Source organism: Numida meleagris, chromosome Z (assembly GCF_002078875.1).
Source record: "Numida meleagris isolate 19003 breed g44 Domestic line chromosome Z, NumMel1.0, whole genome shotgun sequence".
NCBI lineage: Eukaryota > Metazoa > Chordata > Aves > Galliformes > Numididae > Numida > Numida meleagris.
The window spans coordinates 9,634,053-9,656,815 of record NC_034438.1 but is presented as its reverse complement, the minus strand read 5'-3'; the positions used below and the strand labels follow the sequence as shown (position 1 = coordinate 9,656,815).

General features: G+C 46.0%; 1 protein-coding gene across 5 annotated transcripts in view; it reads left to right on the top strand.

Annotated features, from left to right (window-relative positions):
* PDZD2 (PDZ domain containing 2) overlaps positions 1 to 22,763 on the top strand; it is a 203,151-nt gene that overhangs the window by 127,635 nt on the left and 52,753 nt on the right. For 4 of the 5 annotated variants that reach the window (XM_021380824.1, XM_021380822.1, XM_021380823.1 and 1 more), the window contains 2 exons: positions 8,208 to 8,604; positions 22,229 to 22,371. In XM_021380824.1, the coding sequence (XP_021236499.1) occupies positions 8,208 to 8,604; positions 22,229 to 22,371 (540 nt within the window). The remainder of the gene's footprint in view (positions 1 to 8,207; positions 8,605 to 22,228; positions 22,372 to 22,763) is intronic. The other variant, XM_021380825.1, reaches the window with a different exon arrangement.

Here is a 22,763-nt window from a genome sequence, read left to right as displayed (position 1 = left end):
TTGCATTGCAGTAGTATTACCAAATGAAGCAACCAAGAGTGCCTGGCCTTGCCCTGCCCTCCCAGGGAGGGCACATACATCTCTGATCTACAGCAGAACATAATGTGTGTGAGAACAGCCACATATTCAGGTAAACCTCTCTTTCCAGCAGAACTGACAAATGGGAGCTGGTCTGAATTGGGCCACCACTGTTTGTAGGCTGTACTGTCAAACAAGGAGCAAATTGAATTTGTCAGCTTAATCCTTATTCTATCCCAGGGACCCAGACCTGAAGAGCATTATGTGCTTCTGACTTTTAGGTGCAATTGTAGGAGTTAACATGTTTAGTAGGATCAGCTCCTTTGTAAAGCTTGAGTCCAAAAACTGCTGTAGTCTGAAGGCAGCATCACTCTTCTCTTCTGCTGGCAGAGCCGATAGATCAGCAGATCCCTGAGGGTTTTATGCTGCTCACTGGGGCAGATGGCTGCCAGTACACAACTGATTAGGTTTGGGGTGCATCTCGGAGCTCAGGGGCAGTTTCTAGGTGCAGAGGATCTGTGCAGCTTCTTGGGTTATCCTCTTCAGTTGCTTGTGCTGGCAAGGGAAGAGGCTTGGTGCAGCCATTTGTGACCTGCATCCATGTGCTGTGTTCCAGAGGTCCCTGTTCTCATTGCTCTCCATAAGCTCTGACCACATTTCTGTAGCACGTGGGGTAAAAACACATTTTTGCACTGTGCCACCGTAATCACGGCGATCTAATCTCTTTCCTTTCCGCACCTGCAGTAAGGTTGAAGTAAGATTTAGTTGTTCTGCAGGAAGAACGTCTGGCCTTTTGATTTTAGAAACCGAAGTTATGGGGCTGCTCAGCGGAGCAAGCCAGAACCTCTCCCAGCAGCCTGTGAGCTCTCGTCCTGCAGCTGCAGCCGTGCCAGCAGTGCCAGTGGGAGCGGAAGCCTGGCCCCGCTGCTGCTTGCTTTCCTGTCCCTGCGTGCTGATGGGAACCTGATCAGAGCACCGAGCCGGGTTAAAGCTCCCTGCATAAAGGTTTGAGTTTTTTGGGTGTTTGCTTTTGGCTGTGTTAATTTAAAGCTGGACCAGTTCCCAGGTCGGTTCATTTGTATGGCTGCCCAAGGGTTGTGCCAGCAGCCGAGCAGGATGTTGGGTGGGGGGAGAGCTGCGATGTTTTGTGTTGGCTGATTGCAGATTTAAGGTGTTTGTGAAACTGTGATGCCACAGCTTTGCCGCCCTGCACCTTGCAGCAATTCTGATTGTAAGACATATTGTTGGCCCTGGTTTTTTTTTTTTTTTTTGGAAAGGCTTGCCTGGGGTGCTGCAAGTGATCTGCAGAGCAGCAGGGGAAGAGAGTTCAATTCTCCCTAATTCAAGGCCTCATCATTGCATTGACACCAGGCAATAAGGTGTCTCGACAGCCTTTAGTCACGGACCTGTGTCACAAGGCTGATCTTAATCTCATCCTTCAGTGAAAGCCACAGGTGGGCAGTGAGTCCATGAGAACACAGCAGCAATCCCCTGCTCTCTTGTCATCTCTTCCCAGAGCTAGAGACTCCACGATGAGCCTGGCAGAGGGTTCTTCTGGATCCAGAGATGTGTGTGCGCAGTCTTGCTGACTTCAGCTCTGGAGCTTTTGTTCTTGTGAATCTTAAATTCTCTCTGCTTTGCTTTCTCTGCTGAGCATTGAAGAGCAGACCTTGCCCCGTTTGTTCACTGATATGCTGCCTCTCTGACTTTTTGGTGTTGTGCTGATAGCAGCCAGCCTGTGAGCAGCTTGAATTGCTTCAAGGCGAGTACGAGAACAGCATGATTGCTCGATGCTGCTGGCAGCCTTAATCCAAAGGAGGGATTGGGTCTAATCAGCACCCAGCATGCTTGTACCGGCTTAGAAAAGGCCACAGAAAAATACCTTGAAGTTTAACTTCCAGATTCATTTTTCCTTGAACATTTCAGTAGGTCTAGTTGCATTCCTTGCTATACAGTTAATGGTAAAAAATATGTTCCAAATGAAATTAAAAGAACTGGATGCAGAGTTCTGTTTTCTAGAGCAACACTTGCGCTGTACTTAGAGGCAAAAACAGCATAGCTCAGGGAGCTGGAGCCGACATGAGGCTCTGGGCGGTGCTGCTCATCCCTGGCTGTGAGCCCAGGGCTGGGAGCTACTCATCCTCCCTTGGAGGTGGGAGCCCTGTCTGCACCTTGGGCTGCTTGAATGCCCTCCCTGGATGTTTTATGTCTCTCAGTTCTGTGAGTGACTCTTCCCGTGCCGTTTCTGCCTTTCACCCTCCTTATTAAGGCAGGCAGAGAACACCAGGTCCCCTGAGTATGCCGTCACCTGCAGAGACAGGATGGGGCTTGTCATGGCGAGGCGCTGGGCTGAGAGCTACCTGGCTGCTTCCCAGTGCAAAAATGTGATAAAACAGCAGTTGGCTTTACCAGCACTATTTGTTTCAGCTGAAGTGAGTTGCAGCTGGAGATCAGTGTCCTCCAGGAAGGCCTCACAGCCCCTGTGGGGTGTGCCCCAGCCGTGTGGTTCTGTGATTCTGTGGTGAGACCTGAGAGCTCTGCTGCAGACTGAGCTTTGGGAGTGATCTTCACTGTCTGTGTTAATGCGGGCTTGAGTCCCGTCTCGAGAAGTGGAAGTCTCCTAAAAGTGCCCTCTGGTGTTTGCCAAAATCTGCCCTCAGTATTGTGGGTTTTCTCCCATGGTGACGGCAGTGGGGTGAGGGATTCACGTGGAGCCAGTCAGTCACTGTTAGTCATCGATTTGCCCTGACTTACCTGAAAAGCAAGTTAGCTCAGTTTCCTGTGTCACGGAGAGATGGTTTGTTAGTTTTAGCTCCTAAATACCACTTGGATGTGGAGGCTTCAGTTCTGCGAGGATCTACACTGTCCTTCATCCTTCCAGCCCAGAGAAGATTGAGTTTCAAGACGTTTCACCATGCCAAAGCCTTCCAGAGGACTGCGTAACTAGCGGTCTGTCCGTCCTGCTGCGGACACTACAGGTCTGCGGCTCCGAAAGCCGTCAGCGTGACGGAAGTTCCTCTGGTGCCCTGGTGAGCTGCGCTGCGGGCCGTGGGATGTCCGTGCATGTTGTTTCCACTGTTTTCTGATCAATCAGGATGAAAGGTTGTGTAGAAATGAGAAATAGTATTATTAGTGTAAAATAAACATACTTCTTCAGTATTTCTGATCCTAAAGTGGATCCAGATGTTCTCTTACAGCTGCCAGGCCTGCTTTGGTCTTCATGTAATTCAGTGCAAGCGTCTGTATTTGTTCAAGGGAGATGGGATGTGACAGAGTTTGTCACAGCACACTCTTGTCAGGTCTGTAAACCTCTGTATTTGCACACTTCTATATGTAAAATGTAACAGTGACTGAGTTTACCCTACAGCACCATTTCCAAGTATGACGCTTGACGTGCATGCCAAGAAATTTGGAGTATACTGAGCTAACTTACTGATTTGTGCAATTGCAGCATAGTGCAGAAGTGGGATTTGACTGCATGGCTCAAAATAGTCTCCAAGGAACTGTCCGTCTCTCAGTAGCTCAGATGGAAGAGGAGCAGGGATAGCAGGGATATCAGGATAGTCCCCTGATAGCAGCAAGCAGCTGCATTTTCTAACCTCTGGTTGAGCTTTGCCAGAGGGAACGTTACCATGCTGTTTAAAGTGCAAAGTGATTTTTCCCTAGTTTTAAAGAATATTAAGATTTTCATGGTTTCGCTCCTGCAGAGAGGAACAAATCTGCCCTGCTGCTTAAGGGCAGCCTTTTATTCAGGCTGAGGTTTTAGAAGAGCTGGGGCCAAAGCGGGATGAAAGCAGCAAAAGCGACCGTTCCTTCTGAGCATGTCAGTGGGAAATGTTTCCAAACTGACTCTTTGGTGATGTCTTAGACCTTGCTTGGGGAGGTGACACTGCAACGGAAATATCAAGGTTCAGTGCCTGCCGTCCCTTCCAAGGTCTACCACTCACATGGCTGAGGTGGTTTTGTGGTCGTTGGTGTTTTCCTGTCTCACTGGGACTGGGATTTCCTGAGCTTTACCTTTACATGTATGTATGTGTATATATATATATATATATGTATATATATGTATGTATATACACCTTTATATATATATCTGTATATCCCTTCATGTGTATGTATACACACACGCTTATTATTTTTATTTTTTCTTCTAGAATTGCACTCAGCCTCTTCCGTGACTCTCCAAAACAGGCCTGTTTTTTGCCTGTTGTTGTTATTGCAGAGGGCATGCAGCCTCTCCTTGCCTCACCTTGCAGAGCTGTAGCATTACCCCCTTGGGCACTGTGTTATCGCTGGGACTTGAGATTTCCTTTGCATGTAAGACAGGGATGTGGCTTGAGTTCCATGGGATGGGAGCAACCCCTTGTATGTAGGGAGACCAGGTCCTTGGCGCTGCCTTGCAAAGCCTGGCAAAACCAGAAAGCATGGGTGAGTGTTTTGTTGGTAAAATGTTTTGCAGCTGATGCATTACCAGTTGGTAAAATCTCCTGCTTTCAGCCACTGGCACTAGGAGTGGCTGCCCAAGGTTTTTAGCTGGTGCATGCCATGCAGGGCTGCTTCTGCATCCTGCTCCTTCCCTTGCCAACCAGTGCAGAGTAGAAAAAGTTAAAACCTGTTGTGATTTACAATCTCAGTTTTCAATAAATTAGGTCAATCGAAGCTGCGTTTGGGAGATTTTTGCTTCTTGTGCCTTTTTCATCTGAGCTGATGTTTGAAGTAGCCAAAAACTTGCAGGCAGCAGCTGATGCTGTGTGCTGAGAGCTGCGGATGCACACTGGCTCTGATTCTGCCCAGCCAAAAATCCCTTTGGTGCACTGATAGCTAAAATCTCTGTGGATGCTCTGCTGGGACTGAACCTAAAAAAAGACATGTTTAATGTCACATTAAACCCCTGAGAAGCGAATTCTGGGGTCCTGTCTAGCTCTGGCAGTTTTTTGCAGTATAGAGGCTGTATAAGTACATTTTATTGAATCCATTTCTTTATTCCCCTCTGGCTCCTGGATGCTCCTGGACTGATTGAAAGTAATTAAAAATCTGCAGGTTCTCAGTCTTTTAATACATTCTTTCCTGTCTTTTGTCCTGTGCTGAGAGCCTGCTGTGCTTCCATGGGGTTTTCTGGCTTCTTTCTTAAATAGGGAAAGAAATGACAATGGGAAAGGAAGCCAGCTAAGTAGGCAGCACATACTTAGCAGAACTTAAAAGTGGTTCAGGCTCCTTGGTTAGCAGGCCTGCCTAGGGATGGAGGGCGATACTGACAATGACCACAAATCCTCCGTATATTAGATGCCTGTCCTGTAATATGAGCGTGGTGTTACACCAGTGCTGGTTTTCCAACACGAGATGCCTGATTTTTGATTTGAAACAAGCACTGGGGTTATGATGCCACTTATTACATCACTGGTACCCATCCTTGTGGCAGCTGGACGTGCCCTGTCCAGAAATACCGGACATCGTCTGGCTTGTGTGATCCCTCACTGCCTCTCAAAGGTAATTGCTTCCTGCCCCAGAGAAAGCGTTCCTTTTTCTTCATGAGAATGTGTGCTTTGAAATGCCGAGGAGCACTCAAGAAGACATAAAACCGTGAGTTACTACAGGCTGCACGCCTGGAACATGCAGACCATCCCACCATATGGAGTAAATCAGCATGGCCCCGCTGACTTCAGCACAGCTGCATCATTACCGCACTGAGCTGCAGGCATGAGTTTCTGTGGACAGTGGATAGAGAAGAAAAAGCTTTTTCTTCCCCTTCTGTAACTTTGCATGTTACGAACAGAGCAAATGTGCTACAAGTGGAGGTGAAGCTGTAAGCTATTTTCTCCTTTGTCAAATGGCTTTATTTGAGACATGCACTAAGTTCCCCCTCTGCTTGGTTCCAAAATCAAGCAGTTGATTAGTGCATGCACTTGGCTACTGGCACTCAAAACTACAGCAGCTATTAGTTCGGAGATAAAGATCGGTGCTTTAAATCTCCCACATAGGTGCACCTGCACAAGAACAGGTCTGGCAGAACGGGCTCTGCCCCGAGCAGGCAGGGCAGCACCCATGTGAGGCACGGGGCTACAGGGAGAGGAGCAGCTCTTCTTCTGTGTGCCAGCAGCAGCAGTGCTATCAGGCTTACGTGTGATGGATCAGAGTGCAGTAGTATTGCTGCAAGCAAAAGTCATGAATTTTAATCAACTTTACTGGCTGCCTTGAAATTTGAGTTGAAAGATAAATGTGAAAAACAGGCAGCCCGTATTGTTTCTGGAACAAAACGGCCCCTCTTCTGTTGATTAAAAGCATTTTTCTTTTAACTTGATAATCCAAACTACTTCCATCTTAGTTGTGGAATTTTTTAGGCGAACTCTGCGTGTCCTGCCTGCCCTGGCCGCCTGTGTCACCTCACAGCCACCCAGACAGCTGGGCTGCTGCAGGGGCAGTGCTGTCCATTTGGAGATGGTTTGAAAAAAGGTGGGCCTAAGGTTTTATTTGAATATATGTATGTTTTGTTTTCTTGGTTTTTTTTTTTTTTTTTTTTTGTGAGACTTCCCTGAGTGGAGGTTTGGTCTATGTACATTCGGGAAATCTGGCACAGGAAACCTGTTTGTCCCTCAAATCTCTTGCTCCAGGGCTGCACTTAATGTGGCCGTATTAATTTTGGCATCAGACTTCCTAATGAAATACAGACAGTCTGAGTGGTGCTGTTGTCTTGGGGGGACATCTCAGCTTTAGGAAGGGGTGGACTGAAACTACTGGCTAATGTCTGTGGACAAAAACATACCCATTGCCTGTTGCTTTCAGCCACTGCCAGGCTAGTTCAGATTGCTTTGAGTAATGGAGAGAGCTTTCTTCACCCATCTGCAAAGAAGTTTGCTTCAGGGGTTATCAAAGCTGCTTTTCCTGTTTTGCCATAAGTCACCTCTGTGCAGGAATAGCTTTGAAGGGTTGTGTTTAAGGCCAAACAACTTTTAAGAAGGGGAAGGGGAAAATTACCCCACAAGCGTCAGGCAGGAAAAAAAGGGTGGAAGACTCCAGAGTTCCTCCTCCTCTCTCAGCCACAAGTGCTGTGTTATTTTCTCTTAGGACTTGTTATGGTTTAACTCCACACCTATTTTCTCATCTCTTCTGATAGCTGTAGGCTCACCAACTGCTCTGTGTTAGTGGAAAGTTTATTGCAGCTGCAGCAGAGGTTATTTGATGCTCTGGGAAATTCTTGCCACTTTTGCTAGTGAGAAAGGCAGTGGAGTTTTTGGGTCTAAATTAATGTGAAAGGGCACATACAAACCTGTTAAATACACATTCCAGCTTGTTTGTACTCCTCGTTGGTCACACCCTTGGCTCAAAACCCAAATATTTCAAGAATTTGGGTTGAGGTACGTGCTTTCCCAAAAGAGGCACGAAGTTGGATTCCCCTTTTGCACCGATGGGTGCAGTTTCTTTAAGGTCACTGAGTATTTGAGGCAGAAATGTCGTTTCCTTCAAGGCACATTCAAAGCCTTGGGAGGGAAGGTGATGCTGTAGTCTGGGGATCTGGTGGCTGCTCTGTGAACAACTGCAATGACTTAGCTCCTGCTTTGATTGGAGTGTGCCCGCTATAAAGGAAACTCGTTCCCATTCATGGGAGCTAGGGTGCCGTATAGTGTCATCCTTTGCTGTACTGAGGCCGTTGGCTGTGTGCCTGCTTACCCCAGTGGCTGATTTGTTCCCCCGAGGCTCTGAAAGCATGTAGGTATGCCAGAGGAGAAGATGAGTTTCAGTAAGGGGACTCATTTCAGACGCAAATGTTCTATGGACTGCAGCACAGAGGAAGCCTGACTGTTTATAACTTTTCAGAATTTATTTATTTATTTTAATTCCTCCCACTGGAACCGCTCTCTGTTTTGCTTTGCTTGCTCTGCCTTTTCATGTTGCTGTGCTGTGGATCTGGAGGTCAAGATGGTGGGAACCCATTTGGTGGCATTTACCGGCTGTGCTATTACTGCTGCTTGAGCGACTGGTAGGGCTGTTTGGGGGCAGCGCTCAGGTCTCTGCATGTTGGTGCAAATTTCTAATACCAAAAGAAGAAGGAGCTTCTGCAGATGCTTCAAGGTGTCCCACTGTGTCCCCACACTGGATGCAGCTGTGCTGCTCAGGAAGTCATGCAGGCATCGCAGTGTCAGGGCAGGATGTGGGACAAGCCATTGCTAACTCATGCACCTCTTTCCTTGCAGTTACCTGGCCGAGCAGTGCTGGAATGGCGGCTTTGTCTACCTGATCATGTTGCGCCGCATCAAGCGCAAAGCCCCTCTTCCTCCCTCCAACGGCAACAACAGCAACAGCTGCGACCCCAAAGCCAAACCCAGCCCGGAACCTGCTGACAGAGCAGCTCAAAATGGGAAAAGGACCAGGAAGTTTGGGGTCATCACCAGGACACCAGGCAGCAAGGAGAACAAAGAAAAGCCAGAGCACGGAAATGGACACTGCACCCCAATGGAGGTGGAGGTGGCTCAACCGGAGGCCCCTGAAGCAGAAATTAATGTGGAGGAGCAGCTGCACAGCACCAGGGGACAGCACCGGTCCCGACTGTCAGAGGGCAGCGTGATGGACATTGTTGATCAGTCAGCCCAGGTAGGTCTGCTCTGGGGTTTTGTGGAGAAGCAAGCAAATTTTCTGATGTGCAGGAGGATTAAGGGAACTTCTAGAGTGATTTCACAGGTTTCATTGCACTGTCCTCTGTGTGACAACCCAAGCTGCTGGGATACTGACTTATACATATTGAGTACAAAAACAAAGGGCAGGAGGATTTCAGAATTAGGGAGTAACTGTGAGAAATTTTTGCCATGTTCTATCTGTGATGAAAGAGAAGATTCCTATTTTTCAAACTTGTCAGTTTTGGATTCAGGAACTCTTTTGTTGGAATAAGCATTGACCTTAAGGCACTGAGGTGAGAGGGGTCAGTGGAAGGTGTTCATTTTGACCTTTGAGGCTTCATGTCTGAGTTTGATGGGACCTAAAAGTTTCTGTTAAAACTGGAATTGAAGTTTCCATTCTTGAAGGGAAAGGGAATCAGCACCAGACCTTGGTACAATTATTAGCGTTACAAAACTTGTTTGGTAAGTGCTTGGGAGCCACATGGAAGGTGCTGTGAATTTTATTCCAAGTTGATGGGGTGGATGATTTGTTAATTTCTGGGACGGCAGTGGGCTCAGGGCTTTCATTGCTTCTCTCTTCATCCTAATGGAGATGTTGGGGTTTGCCTGGCTAGAATTGCAGTATTGCTGAATGAAGAAAAATAACCCAAGCCTTGATCAGGTTTCAGTATGCATCTATCACCAGAAGAGCTGTCTGCCAATCTTTCCAGATACACTGATAACATAAACAGATGAATGCTGCTGTGCTGGGCTCACAGCTTGCTGCAGCAGCTGCATTTGGTTTTAAGACTTCAAAGCTGGTAATGCAGCAGTGTGAGTGGACATCTCATCCCTAATGTCTTCTGGGGAAAGGATTGGTTTAAACATATCCTCTGAATTGGTACTCCCCAGTACTAGTGCAGAGTGACAGTGGTTGTTAGATTAAACTAACTTAACTTAAAAAGCATTGGAGGGGACTAATCCAATTTTTTGAAGTGCTGGTCTTAAAGAGATGTAATTGAGAAAATTTTCCCATCAATGAGACGCATTTAATTTCATGGTGCAACAGGGAGGGGAAGGTGTTTGTGTAAGGTTTTTGAAAGCCTCGTAACTGCAGTCTGTAAAACCATTCCAAAGGAAATAATGAGAAGTTCATGAATAAATAAATCCAGCCATTCAGTATTTTGAAGGCTCTGGTCCATATGAAAAATTCAGGAAGTATGTATATTTTCAGGAATCTGTTCTGAAGATGTCTAATTAAACACATGTTATAAATGAAGATGATCAGAGTATGTTTTGGGGAAGTCAAATGCCATATATGAAGAAACTCTTGGTCTAGAGCCATTTATTGCTGGTATTACCTTGATGTTTTGAGTCACTGTGGTCTGACAAGTGTATTATTAAATTCAAAACATACATGTGTCAATGTGAGCAATAAAGGCATTTTTAATGCAGAGCACATATAAGGTGGCTTTGTGAAATGTAAAAGCTTAGTTGAGTCACTGGAAATCTAAGAGCTGTAATCTGTTCCATTGTGGTGTATCTGTCACAGAGCCTGTTGGGAGGCACAGTCATTTGCAAAATTGCTTCTCTCTCTCTCTCTCTCTTAATTTTCCCCCCCTTAATGTTTTGCTTAGAGATATGACCTCTATATGTGTCAGTATTAATTACATTTTCCTAGCATCTGAATGTGGAGAAATGTAGGTAGTTGAGCCTGAATGGCACGCCATGAACAGCCTTTGCTTTTTGAAAACAAGGGGACCTTACAGATGCCCATCACTTTAACAGCTGTGTGGTAGCTGCTGTCAGTAACCAGCAGCTTAATTCAGCTTCTTAATAAATGGTGAATCATAGAATCATAGAATTAGCTAGGTTGGAAAAGACCTACAAGATCATCCAGTCCAGCCATCCACCTACCACCAATAACCCCACTAAACCATGTCTCTCAACACAACATATAAACGTTCCTCGAACACCTCCAGGGACAGTGACTCCACCACCTCCCTGGGCAGCCCATTCCAGCGCCTGACCACTCTTTCAGAAAAGTAGTACTTCCTAATGTCCAGCCTAAATCTCCCCTGGTGCAACTTGAGGCCATTCCCCCTCTTCCTGTCACTAGTTACGAGAGAGAAGAGGCCAACCTTCAGCTCACTACAACCTCCCTTCAGGTAGTTATAGAGAGGAATAACGTCTCCCCTGAGCCTCCTCTTCTCCAGACTGAACAATCCCAGCTCCCTCAGCCGCTCCTCATGAGGCCTGTGCTCCAGACTCCTCACCAGCTTCGTCGCCCTCCTCTGGAGACACTCCAGGGCTGCGATGTCTTTCTTGCAGTGAGGGTCCCAAAACTGAACACAGTACTCGAGGTGCGGCCTCACCAGGGCTGAGTAAAGAGGGAATAGAGACAGTGAATAAAATTTTCAGAAGTATTTGAGTTCTGTTAAAAGAAAATGAAATAATGTAAAAAAAACCCAACAACAACGGAGGGATAAGGACGCTTGGGAGCCTCAAATGTCACCTAAAGCTCCGTTTCCAAAGCATGACCGGGCATGTGAGTTCCAGTCGTGTCAGGATTCATTTGAAAACAGCATCCAGAACGGAGCGTCAGGAGTTGCAGCCTCCTTCCAGGCTTCAAAGCACAAGCCAAACCTTTCACAGCCTTGGGATGAGTTATCTCTTCCCGGACAGGGACAGGGTGCATTGGCAGGGCACTCTCTCTATGGGGAAAACCAGCCCATCCCCACTGCCTGCGCAGCGCTTGCCGTCTCCTCCATGCGCTGACTAATGGAATATCCAGAGCTGTCAGCCCAGCACCTTCGGGGAGCAGTATATTCACTGTGTGTCAATGAGAGCCGTCTTGCAGCAGGCTGGAGGTCAGCTGCGGGTGGGAGGAAGGACTTTGGGAAGGAGCTGCAGCACCTGTGTGGCTGCAGGAGGACCTCTTTGGTCCTCCCTTCTGCTCCTTCTCCTCCCCGGCCCCGGGATGCAGATGGAAGAATTACAGAACTGGAATCTGGGCTCCAGGAAATTCCCTTTTTCTCCCTTTAGGAAGTTCATTTGAAGTTAAAGCAACGAGAACATAGGGGACAAGAGGTTGGATTAAGTCTGTGTGTCTTTGGCTGTTGCTGTGCTGAACCCAGAGGCCAGCTCGTGGCCTTGGAGATGTTGTGCCAGGAGTGCTTTTGAGGCGGCCACGTGCCTTGGGTGTTGTTAGCTTTCCTCTCCCACAAGCTTGGTGTTTTTCTCTTGTTTTGTCACAGCATGCTGCTAATAACAGCAGTGCTGAATTGTAAAATGAGAGCTGAGACGAAAACTGTTTGTCAGATGAACCTGCCAGGAGATTCCTGTGCTACCGGTTCATATGCATGTGTCAGTCCTCTTGAGGCTTGCTTTCATCTCCCAGATCTTGGTCTGTCTCTCCTGTGCACTTGGCATTGCTATTGCTATGTATAAACAAATCTGCTAGACTGTTTGTTGGTATGTAACCTCAATAAATATTGTACCTGTCAATTAGCAGTCCGCATCTAATGTTTACAGGTGGTTAAGTTATGCTGCAATATTTTTAGAATGAACCTAAATGCCCCTTAAAAACGTGCAGATTGAAAGCTGCAGGGCTCTGTCTGCCTGGCAGGAAGATCTCGGAGGCCTGGAAACCAGATCTGACCTTGGAAAGGGCCCAGGGAGTCGTGCACGGTGATTTAGAAACAGGCAATCTCTGAGCCGGAGTAATGACCCATCACATCCTGGGGAGATCTGGGAGCTTAAACGCAGAAATCAAAGTTTGCTTCTTTTATCCAGTGGCTTGAAACCAGGTGGTGTTTTCTAGGCTGGTAATTACAAAGGCAAGGATGTAAGATGAGTATGGGAGGGGCTGGGGAACGATAAAGAAAAGGAAACAGGAGGTTTCCTCGCAAGATACCAATTTTGTGGTTTCACTGTGTTTACTGGGAAGACAAAATCCCTTGATTTTGTTCTGTGTTTCTCTGTCACAGTTGTTTTGGAAGATGTGTGGACTGTTTTCTCAGCTGCTCAGTCCTGAGGAGTGCTGAGAAGTTGTCAGATCGGGACCAGAGGTGTGACCTTGGGATTGTAAGGAACCAGAGTACCATGGCAGTGAGGGTGGTATTTCGTATGGCATTCCATTGATTTAGGTCTCCTGGCATGACAGTTGAGGCTTTTGTCAATGTACCAGGAGTTTGGCTGGTGATGGAGTGTGCCAGAGTGTGAACTGCCGCCTTTCCTTCCTCCTGCCCCAACAGGATGCTTTGAGAAGTCTTCACTTGCTTAAAAGAAAGCCAAAGATGCTTACGGAAGCCTCTTAAATCTGTTTATTTAAGCTTCTGTATTAGTAAAGGACAGAAATCCAGATCCAAATGTAGCAGTCGCCATTGGATGATACATGGAGGAGACTGGGTGGCATGAAGGTGCTCTTGTGGTGAAGGCAGGCAGGTGAGAGGGGCTGGGGTCTGTGGGCACTTGTCCACTGCAGCAAGCACATGGCGTGGGAACAGAACTTCCATGTGTGTCCTGCATGGAGAGAAGTCACCATTTGCTGGCCTCATAAAGTGTATTTTGTGTTTTTGTGAGGTCAGCTTACTAGTTATTAAAAAAGGGAGGAGGTATATTAATGCTGAGTCTCACAGAGGTTTTTGGGGGAGGTGAGATTTACAGCACAGCAGCACTTTGACATTGTGGATGAAAAGGGCTCTACGTTGCTAACCCACATTAGTAAGCAGTGAGTTCCAGCTATGGAACAGCACATAGCCAATTTTGCTGCCTTCCGGACCAGTTGGGCCTGTCTCACGTGGACCATAACTGTCTCCATACTCCTGAGTGTATGCACAGGTGTACATGGGCATGTGTGTGCACCTACAAGACCAGTCAGGTGTTTGCCAGTGAGCACTTGCATTTGTACCACCTCAGGAGAACAGTGCGTGGTTACACTTAATCAGAAAGTCATTTTTGTTCCATCCCGTTACTGCTTGCTTATTAAGATAACGTGTCTCAGGAAAGGTGGAATGCTTTTGAATTGCCTGTTGCTTTGCAGTTAGGGAAGGCTGACAGCTTTCTGTAGTAATGTTTACCAATCAGTGCTGGTAAATGCCAGCCTTACCTTGCATTTTGGCTAGTGCAAAATGTTTCTTATCTTGCCAAGCAGAAGAATAAGGCTAATGGCACGTTACAGGAATCAAAACATGAGGCTTGACATACTGTACTTTCTTAAAGGATTTTACTGTTTTTTAAACATGATGGAAAGAAAAATTGCCAACCATTTGCTGTACCAGAATGCAAACCTTGCTGTGAGTAGGATACTTCCAAGGGTAAGCAGTGACAGCTTCGATGAATTTGGGAAACTGAGTTACTTTGCATCAACTTCTTTTTGTCAACCTAAGCACTGATTATTATTTCATCAAGGCTTTTTACTGCACTGTTGCACGATACACATTTTAGAGATACATAACTCCAGTTTTAGCTCTTGTTGCAGACACCTTTAGACATGCACAGGCCTTTCTGAGAATCTGTTTCTGTTCTTAACATCTTTTTATCCTCTGTGTTTGCTTCCATCTTTCATTAACGTGAATCCTGGGGCTATCTACTGTCTTGAAGTTTTAATTTGCACTGTGATAAGCATGTCTTTCCTCTCTCTTGTCTGTTTTGGGTTGTAAGCTCTCTCAGGGACAAGGGTTGTCTTTTAATTGTAGCTGCGCAGCACTGACAAAACTTGGCCTTGATTTTGCTTGGAGTTTTAGGAAGTGCTTTTATGTAGCTAGTACTGATGCTACAGTTCATTTATTTTTGCTGCTAGTTATGCTCCACCTTGCCATAAAACAGCCATCGTCACAACTTTCTGGGATAAGTTGCCCTTGCTGTCACGTTTCTCAGCTGATGGAAGGTTTTGCCTTTCTTTGCTGTGACTTAAGCGATAGCTATGGCTGGGCTAACTGTAGATTTTAATTTTAAGTCACAGTGTGTTCTTTTATTCTCGGTTCAAATTGAATTTTCCAAAGGCTTAGGGCAGGTTTGAGTGCAGAGATAGTATGGTAATGGATAAGTTGTAATGAATTAGTTTAAATGTGTCATCATGAGAAGGGATCCTCTCTGTTAGAAATGAACTGCCTGCAGAGACGTCGGGGATGCACAGGGTTGTGCCAGAGAAGCTCTCAACTGAGATTTGTGCTCTGCTATGACAAACTGTAAGGGAGAGCAGCAGTGTGAAGCATTTCCCACCCATCCAAAAAGTGTTTTTTTCATTTTGCACATGGTATGGCTGATACAGCAAATCCTTAACTGGAATGCAAAGGAATGGCTTTAGCTGAATGTTTAAGTTCACACCGTTTGATGTTTTAATCATTACGTGTGAATGTTTGAAACCAGGTGGACGTGCCTAAAAATAGAGAATGCTGTTTGCTTAGCGCTGCAGTGTTTCAGGTGTAAGTTGTGATTACAGATCTGCACACGTTTAATTTTTGAGTCAGGGAGCTGAAACCACTTAGCAAACCCAAAGGGTTCCTGACACCAACAGATGAAAAACAGTCCCCAAGACAGATTCAGCTTTAGCTGACATGGGGACCGTGGTGACTTACTCCAGGATAGGTGTTAGTCTACTGCAGTCAGCAAGGATTTATTTCGGGGAAGCTTCAAACCAACCAACCATTCCCAGTGGCCCAAAAACAGAATGAGAACCAGTGAGATACTTGAGGGAATGCAAGCTCATTGTAAACCTTAAAAGCTTGAGCTTCCTAGGGGCATTTGCTGTACTGAACTCCCCCCCAGGTTGGGAATAGCTGCAAAATCCTTTGACTGATCTTGCAAGGAAGCTCCAGAGACATCAAGAGGGGAGCAGCTCAGGGAGGTGTGACCCAGATGGTGATGGCTCAGGATGAGAAATGACTCCAGCAGATTTTTGCAAGGGGTGATTATGTAGTTCAGGTGCATGAAATGGCTGATAAAATGTTTAAGGCCCTTGCCAAGGAAATGATGTCAACAACTAGTTTGTCTCTGGAGATGCATCCCTGTGGGTCATTCTGCTTAAAATTGCAGAGTTTTCATCCCCTCATCTGTGGTGCCTATTTCATGTATTTTAATCGTGTGTTTGTATTTGGAGGAGGGTAGGATTTTGCTTTCTGCTGTTCTCCAGGCTTTGTTCCCCAGGATGCTTCTCTTTCCAGGGCAAGGTACTCTCATTTCAGTTGGAGGATGCCATTTGACCAAACTAAAAAAACCTGTTGAATCAGAAATGGACACTTCAGTAGATTCGCAGTTGTGTCTGTGTTCTTGGATTCGACCTGTTTTAAGGACATGGAAAGTTCACATGGTCAGCATTGTATAATTCAGAATGAGGGCTATGAGTTTGACTTTTTCTTTCTCCACTTTCAAGAGGTATAGGGGACACCCAGAGGCACTGAATGGCTTGTGTCAACTGGAGGTGGAAGCCAAAGGCTTCAGTGGTTCCAGTGTTAAGAAATTTCTCCAGCGCTAAGAACTTTTCATAGACAGTAGGGATGGACAAAGAACTTGTGCCTTGGAATAACATAGTGGTAAAGGAATGTAGATGCTTTTTTTTTTTCCCTTCCCCTTTGATTTGTTTTGGAGTTGTTTAGCTTGCTTGTACAACAGTGAAAACCCAAGGTAGCAGATGAAAGCAGGAATCCTGCTGTTAGATCAGCTTTAACAATATCCTGGTAAGACCAGATGAAAACTATACTCATTATCCACTAATGAAATAATTGCTTTGTTAAGAATCTGCAAAAATCAGATTTTGGCATGATTTTGTGATTGAGTCGTTTGCACTAGTGTGTCTGCGATGTGAAGAGCGGTGGCTTTTGACTGCATCTTGAGAGCAACACGTTTGAGCTAATCACCCAGCATGTGATCACCGAGGTTAATTCAGCAGCTACCAATCTGCATATGCCCCATGTCTGCTGGGGAATGGGATGGTGGGAGCAGGCAGAACTTGAGCCAAGGCAGGCATCTGGGAGAGGAGCTTTTCATCTGCCCCAAATCACTGAGGGGTTCTGGGGAGCGAAGTGCTGCTATGTACACCCCAGCATAGCTCCCTGTCCTCCTAGGCTAGGCTGTTGCAGTAGTGTTTTAAGGCGATGCTGGTCTGAACGTGGTGCTCTGGCTGTGTGTTTTTATGTGAGATATATTGCTGGTTTTCAGGTGTGTGCCATCAGCACATTGGTTGCCAGCTCCCATCAAACCTATTGCGGTCAATTTCTCAAGGCGTAAATCTTAATAACTCTCTTAAACCTCAAGTTTCCAAAAACAGCTTCACGGCCAGTGAGGAGGAGTTTACTGTTAGCCTGTGCTGCTGGGGTGGTCCTGTCAGGTCACCGGGTGCGAGCTGGTGCTGCACAGGCAGCAAACCCTATCATGGTGCCAGCAGGGCAGGTGGGTGTCCCATGTAGGGTCTGGCAAGGTTTGTGCATGTCCGGTGAGCTGACACGCTGTTACTGCTATTCTTAGCTTGGGTTATCCTGGGTTTTGCTTGAAAACTGTTACTTATTTATGCAAAAATAATTGCAGCTGTGACAGAAAGTGCTTTTTGTAGACAACTATTTTACATTTTCCGTTTTGCTGTCTGCCTTTTTAACTACTTACTGCATTTCTGTTTTCCATTTGTTTACACCTTGCTCCTGCCAAGCTTTTCTTTAATATAACATTTCAAAGCGATCTTTCCTTTGTATATTCAGATTTGCAACTTGTTGAACACCACACAGTAGAAATCAGTCAAGCCCCTTTTAAACTCCCCTGCAATTAGCTGGTGAAAGACGGGTGGGAAGAGCGGCTCTGACACATCTTACTTATTTATTTATTTTACACTCAGAGGAGAAAAACGTTCCTTTTTGTTTTATTAATGACGTGCTTATGAAATTGAGCGTTTGATGGTATGCACTTGGAGCGGGCATAACGCGAACTTCCCCACATCTGTAGCAGGCTAGTTTGTTCCAGATGTAGGCATGCTCTGAACAGAGGCTGCCTTGCGTACAATGGTGGAGAAAGGCAGCCTGCGGGGAGCAACTTGAGATGCAGGCTCGATTCTCTATTCTCATTTGCGGTCTGTTACATAAGATGACCCATTTTTTTTTTTTTTTGGTTGTGATTAATCCAAGTGGAATATTCATACCATCTTAAAAAACATTTTAATTATTTGTAGCTTGTGCACTTTGATCATCTGCAAGGGGAAAGATCTGATCCAAGGCACTGCCTGCTTGCCAGAGCCGAGTTAGGAGGAAAGTTGAGTCACCTAAGAGTGATGTAACTGCAAAGAATAAAAAATAGCGATTAGCCAAACTGCAGCCTCTCTCACTTGAACATTTGTGCTTCTTCTTGGTATAGGAGTGTTCACAGAAGCAGTGTAAATCTAGACGGGACTTCAAAAGAAGGTCTGGCCTCATCTCCTTCTCTCTGACAAATAGAATCACATGCACAGATCACACAGAATGGTAGGGCTTGGAAAGGATTTCTGGAGATCCTCTGTTCCACTCCTCAGGTAAAGCAGGTTCCCTAGAGTGCATTGCACAGGAAAGTATCCAGATGGGTATGGAATATCTCCAGAGAAGGAGGCTCAACAGCTTCTCTGGACAGCCTGTTCCAGTGCTCTGTCACCCTCAAAGTGAAAAAGTTCTTTCTCATGTTTGTATGGAACTTCCTGTGTTCCAGTTCATGCCCATTGCCCCTTGTTCTGTCACTGGGCACCGCCAAAGAGAGCCTGGCTCTTTTCAACCGTCCTCTTGGCAGCTGCCCTTTAGATATTTGTAAGTGTTGGTAAGATCGTAGAATCATGAAGGTTGGAAAAGACCTCTATGGTCATCTAGTCCAACCATCAATCCATCCCCAACATGCTCACTAACCATGTCCCTCAGTACAATTCTTGGAATTGTAGAATCACCAAGATTGGAAGAGACCTCTAAGAACATCCAGTCCAACATCCACCTATAACCAGTATTTCCCACTAAACCATGTCTATCAGTACAACATCTAAGTGTTTCTTAAACACTTCCAGCATCAGTAAGTCCACCACCTCCCTGGGCAACCTGTTCCAATACCTCACCACTGTCTTTGAGAAGAAAATCTTTCTCCATTGTCCATGCAGCCCTCCTAGCATGGGGAGTAGCTCTGCTGCTGCTCAGGGGCTACAGGATGGATCTCAGCAGAACTAATATTGCCTTCCAGAAGATGGGGAAAAAATCTCTGAAAGACATTTTGGCTTATCCTTCCTTTGATGTTTTCCAGAGCAAGTGTGGATGTCGCTGAGTGTGCCTCTAGGCCATATATCAGGTGAACTGCATAGTTCTCTGTGGCTTGTGAGACAAAGGTCATCAGCCCGCCTTTCCACCTAGCTTCATAAGTGCTGAGCTTCCTTGTCTTCACATTGTTTAAGGGAAGTTTAGGGATACGGATTGCTCTCCTTATTCTTGTGAGGGGCGAGAAGAGGCTGTTGTTGGTTCTTGTTGAGGATATCTGCAGTCTGAAATACCTTCCTGAACCCACAGCATCTCTCTGCACTGTAGGCATGAAATACTCGTTCACAGAGAGCTTTGGATGTATATGTGAAGATTTATTGCGTCACCCATGAACAAAACTATGGGGATTATTCTCAGTCATTTATAAACAAAGCTATGAGGATTTTTCTGAGCGGATAGGAAAGTTCAGATGTTAGGAGGGATGTGAACCTGGCTGCAACCAGTGTTGCGCAGCCCGTCAGAGGAGGCCGTTCTGCAGTTAAAGTCATCCTGCTCTGGGCAGGATACTGCAGGCTGCAAGGACAGTGATATCAGACCTGCAGTCACCAAATCTAACCACACCTAGAGGTTCCCTTGGGTGTCATAAGTCTCTGGAGCTGAGTGAATATGGCAGAATCTTAGCCCTTGTCTAAAGACTGAGTGAGCATGTAGTCTTCTTGTTTAGGAAGAAATGCTGGAAAGTTGAATCTTTTAAGATTGCAAAATGGAAGACAGAATGCATCGCTCTGCTTTTAAAATTCTTTTTTAAGCATTTAAGACTTGTGGGCTGAGTGTGGATTTACCCAAGAACTCAAGAAAACTGTTTTTTTTAAGTCAAATTTAAGTGTATTTAAGAATCACTGGCCTGGAGCTTTACTAGCAAAAGCTCTCCTGTGATGCAGCCACAGACAGAAGCTGCCTGATGAAAGCAGCAGCATTTCCCAGTTGTCAGTGGAGCATCCCATGCTGCTCTGTGCAGAAGGAGAGCACCTGTGTGGGGAGGGGAGGGGGGCTCTGCAGAACACCCCCTGTCTCCAAGAAATCTCACCCAAATGCTAGGAAATCTGCTTTTTGGCACTCAGCTTTAAAAAGTCAAAGATATGTGTGTGCTGCTGGCGTTGACTGAGCAGCTATGCATGTTCTACATAGGGATAACAGTCAGCAGGCGTGGTTCCTAGTCCCACTGACTTGTTACTTCAAGACAAGTGAAATAAATACGTATTTGGGTATGTGCCAGGCTGAGGTGTTGTCTTCAGCGTGGCTGTGCTCTGCCATCCTCTCTCAGGCTGAGTAATGGGCTGCTTTGCAGGTGGTTTTGATTTCAGTGGGACTTGAAGGGTAATAAGAGCAGCAGAGTCTCACCACTTGCTGCTGTGTTGTGCCATGTGAATGACTATTTGAGGGTGGGTCAGTGGAGAGCAAATTTGTTTTTTTTTTAGTATGTGATAGTGAGAAGTGCTGAGGAGTGCAGGCTGGGTGCTGCATAGTGTGGGCCTTTGCATAACTGGCATTCCAGAACGCTTTTGCAAGTCATTAGAAACAGTGTTATGGCTGCATTGTTAGACTTTATCAAAGAGTTTGCTCCTGAACTGGGTTTAACAAGTGGACAGCCAGAGTGGCGTCCTGGATGGTCATTGTTTTGGCTGGGGAGGGAGGGATGTGACACATCTGATGTTCATTACGGATACAGGCCATTTTATAGCAGTAAAGTCTCTCTGGAGCATTGTCAGGCTTTGGCTTAGTTCTGTGGCTTTTTTTGGGCACGTAAATACAATTGACTCTTGCCCCTGCATTTTACACGATGTTTTGTCTGTCTTGGTAATCTGTCTCAAGGTATTTGCTGTCCTTACATGCCCTGTTACTCAACTGGAACGGGGCTTTTGTCAGTGTGTTCAGCATCCCAGTTAAACCTGCTGGGATATTGCTCATGTGCACTGCTGTCAAGTTAACAAATTACCCACAGGTGTCTTCATTTCCAGAATCAAACTTTTGACTTACCTCTCAAAACACCAGGTTGGTTTTTCCTGTTTCTTGTACCTATGGTCTCGGGGCTGTGTAACATTTATCTCCTGTTTTTCTCTTTGTTCTTAGATACTGATTTAGATACTCCAGATAATATTTCTCCTGTGTTTGAAAAACTCATATTGCAGTGCCTTTAAAAGTTTCAACATAAATCCCCAGTGGTCAGGCTAAAAAAAAAGTGCATTTTCTTCACTTAAAACAGGCTCAGATAAACAACGTTGGCCAAAAATCTGCAAGTTGCTGCCACAAACCTTAGGTTCACTGATATATTTAGCAGTTCCACTTCTCAGAAACAAGCAGCAATTTCTACGTGCTCTTCACAGTTTGGCATGAAATTTTAATCATCTTCACTGCTTGGGCGTTTGTGTGCTGCAGGAACATTGCCTGTGTGCAGCACAGACCCAGTCAGAAATAGATGACCCAGTGCTGAGTGACTGTGGCAAGCAGCTGAAATCACCTCCAGACTGTGCATTTTGCTGCCTTGCAAACTTCAAAGCTTCCTGGGATTTCTCATAATTCTGTTATTCTGATTCTTCCCCTCTCTCTGAGGGAGAGAGTCCTGGCAGTTGCCTTTGCATCTTGCTTGCTTTATTGTTTTTCTCTTTCCTTTCCTGTTCTGCCGATAGCGGCCTCTCCTGTGTTTCCTTGTGCCCAGTCCTTCCAGTAGGATGCATGGGAACTGGGCTCATTTTGCATTTTGTATTGCTGCAGAGATTGTAAAGCTCTGTTTTGGATTTATAATCATTAAAAAAAATAAAGCTGTCCTAAACATCACTCATTACCTTGTTTATATTGAAAATTTGTTCTTTGTGTTGGGTAAATCATTACTTACAGTCCATACAACATCTGTCAAATAAGGACTACTTGATCAGCAGCTGATAATATGGGGCTGGCATTTTCTTCCCCATGTCTCAAATGCTGCAAGCCCTCTGGAGAGGGAAACACTGCTGCATGCTGCAAGCCTGCTCCTCACTGGTGTTCAAGGTGTGCCCCTTGAATGCGTCTGGCTTCTCAGCCCCTCAGTTGCTGCAAATCCTAGAGTTTTGGTGAAGGTGCTGGAGGCTGCTGTTGGCTGCAGGAAGGATCGGGGCGTAGAGCTGCAGCTCTGCATAGCTCAGAAAAGCTGCGAACGGGCCTGCAAGTAAACCTATTCATGCTGCACCTGCTCTGTGCTTTCTCCTCCTTTCTGCCTCCGTTGCTTGGACCACAGATAACAATGCAAAGCTCAGCAAAAAAATAACACCCATGTGGCTTGAGCTCTACAGATGTGTGGTGATGGGCAGCAAGGCTGTACGTCATTCTCTCCTCTACCTTCCCAGCCTTCTCTTATTGTCCAAATCCAAACTCAGAGACTCTCTGCCCGTTTTCTCTCAGCGAGAAGGTTCCCGCATATGGAAGATGCACATCCAGAAGGGGACGGATGGGCTGGGGATTCAGATAACGGGAGGCAGAGGCTCGAAGAGGTCCCCGCACAGCATCATCATCACCCACGTGGAGGAAGGCGGCTCAGCGCACAGGTGAGGCGGCAGTGAAGCCTTCAGGGTGCAACCCAGCATCCGTGGCCATTGCTGTTAGCCAGGGTCAGGATAGGAGCAGTTGATTTGTCCTAACACTGTGGAGACCTGCATCACTCTGTAAAGGGTAAGAAGGTGAAAGTTTAGCTTGAAAGCTCATTTTTTTTTGATTGGAGACCCCTCCCAGCATGTTTAATCCAAGGTAAAGACAAACTGAAGACTTGAGTTTAGTGCAGGTCTGTACCAGTGTCAATATGTGATGGACTTGCTGTGATTTCCTTCCAGTACTTGATGGGAGCTTATAAGCAGGTAGGGGACTGACTTTTTATATGGTCCGATAGTGATAGGACATGGGGCAATGACTTTAAACTAAAAGAGGGGAGATTTAGGTTAGA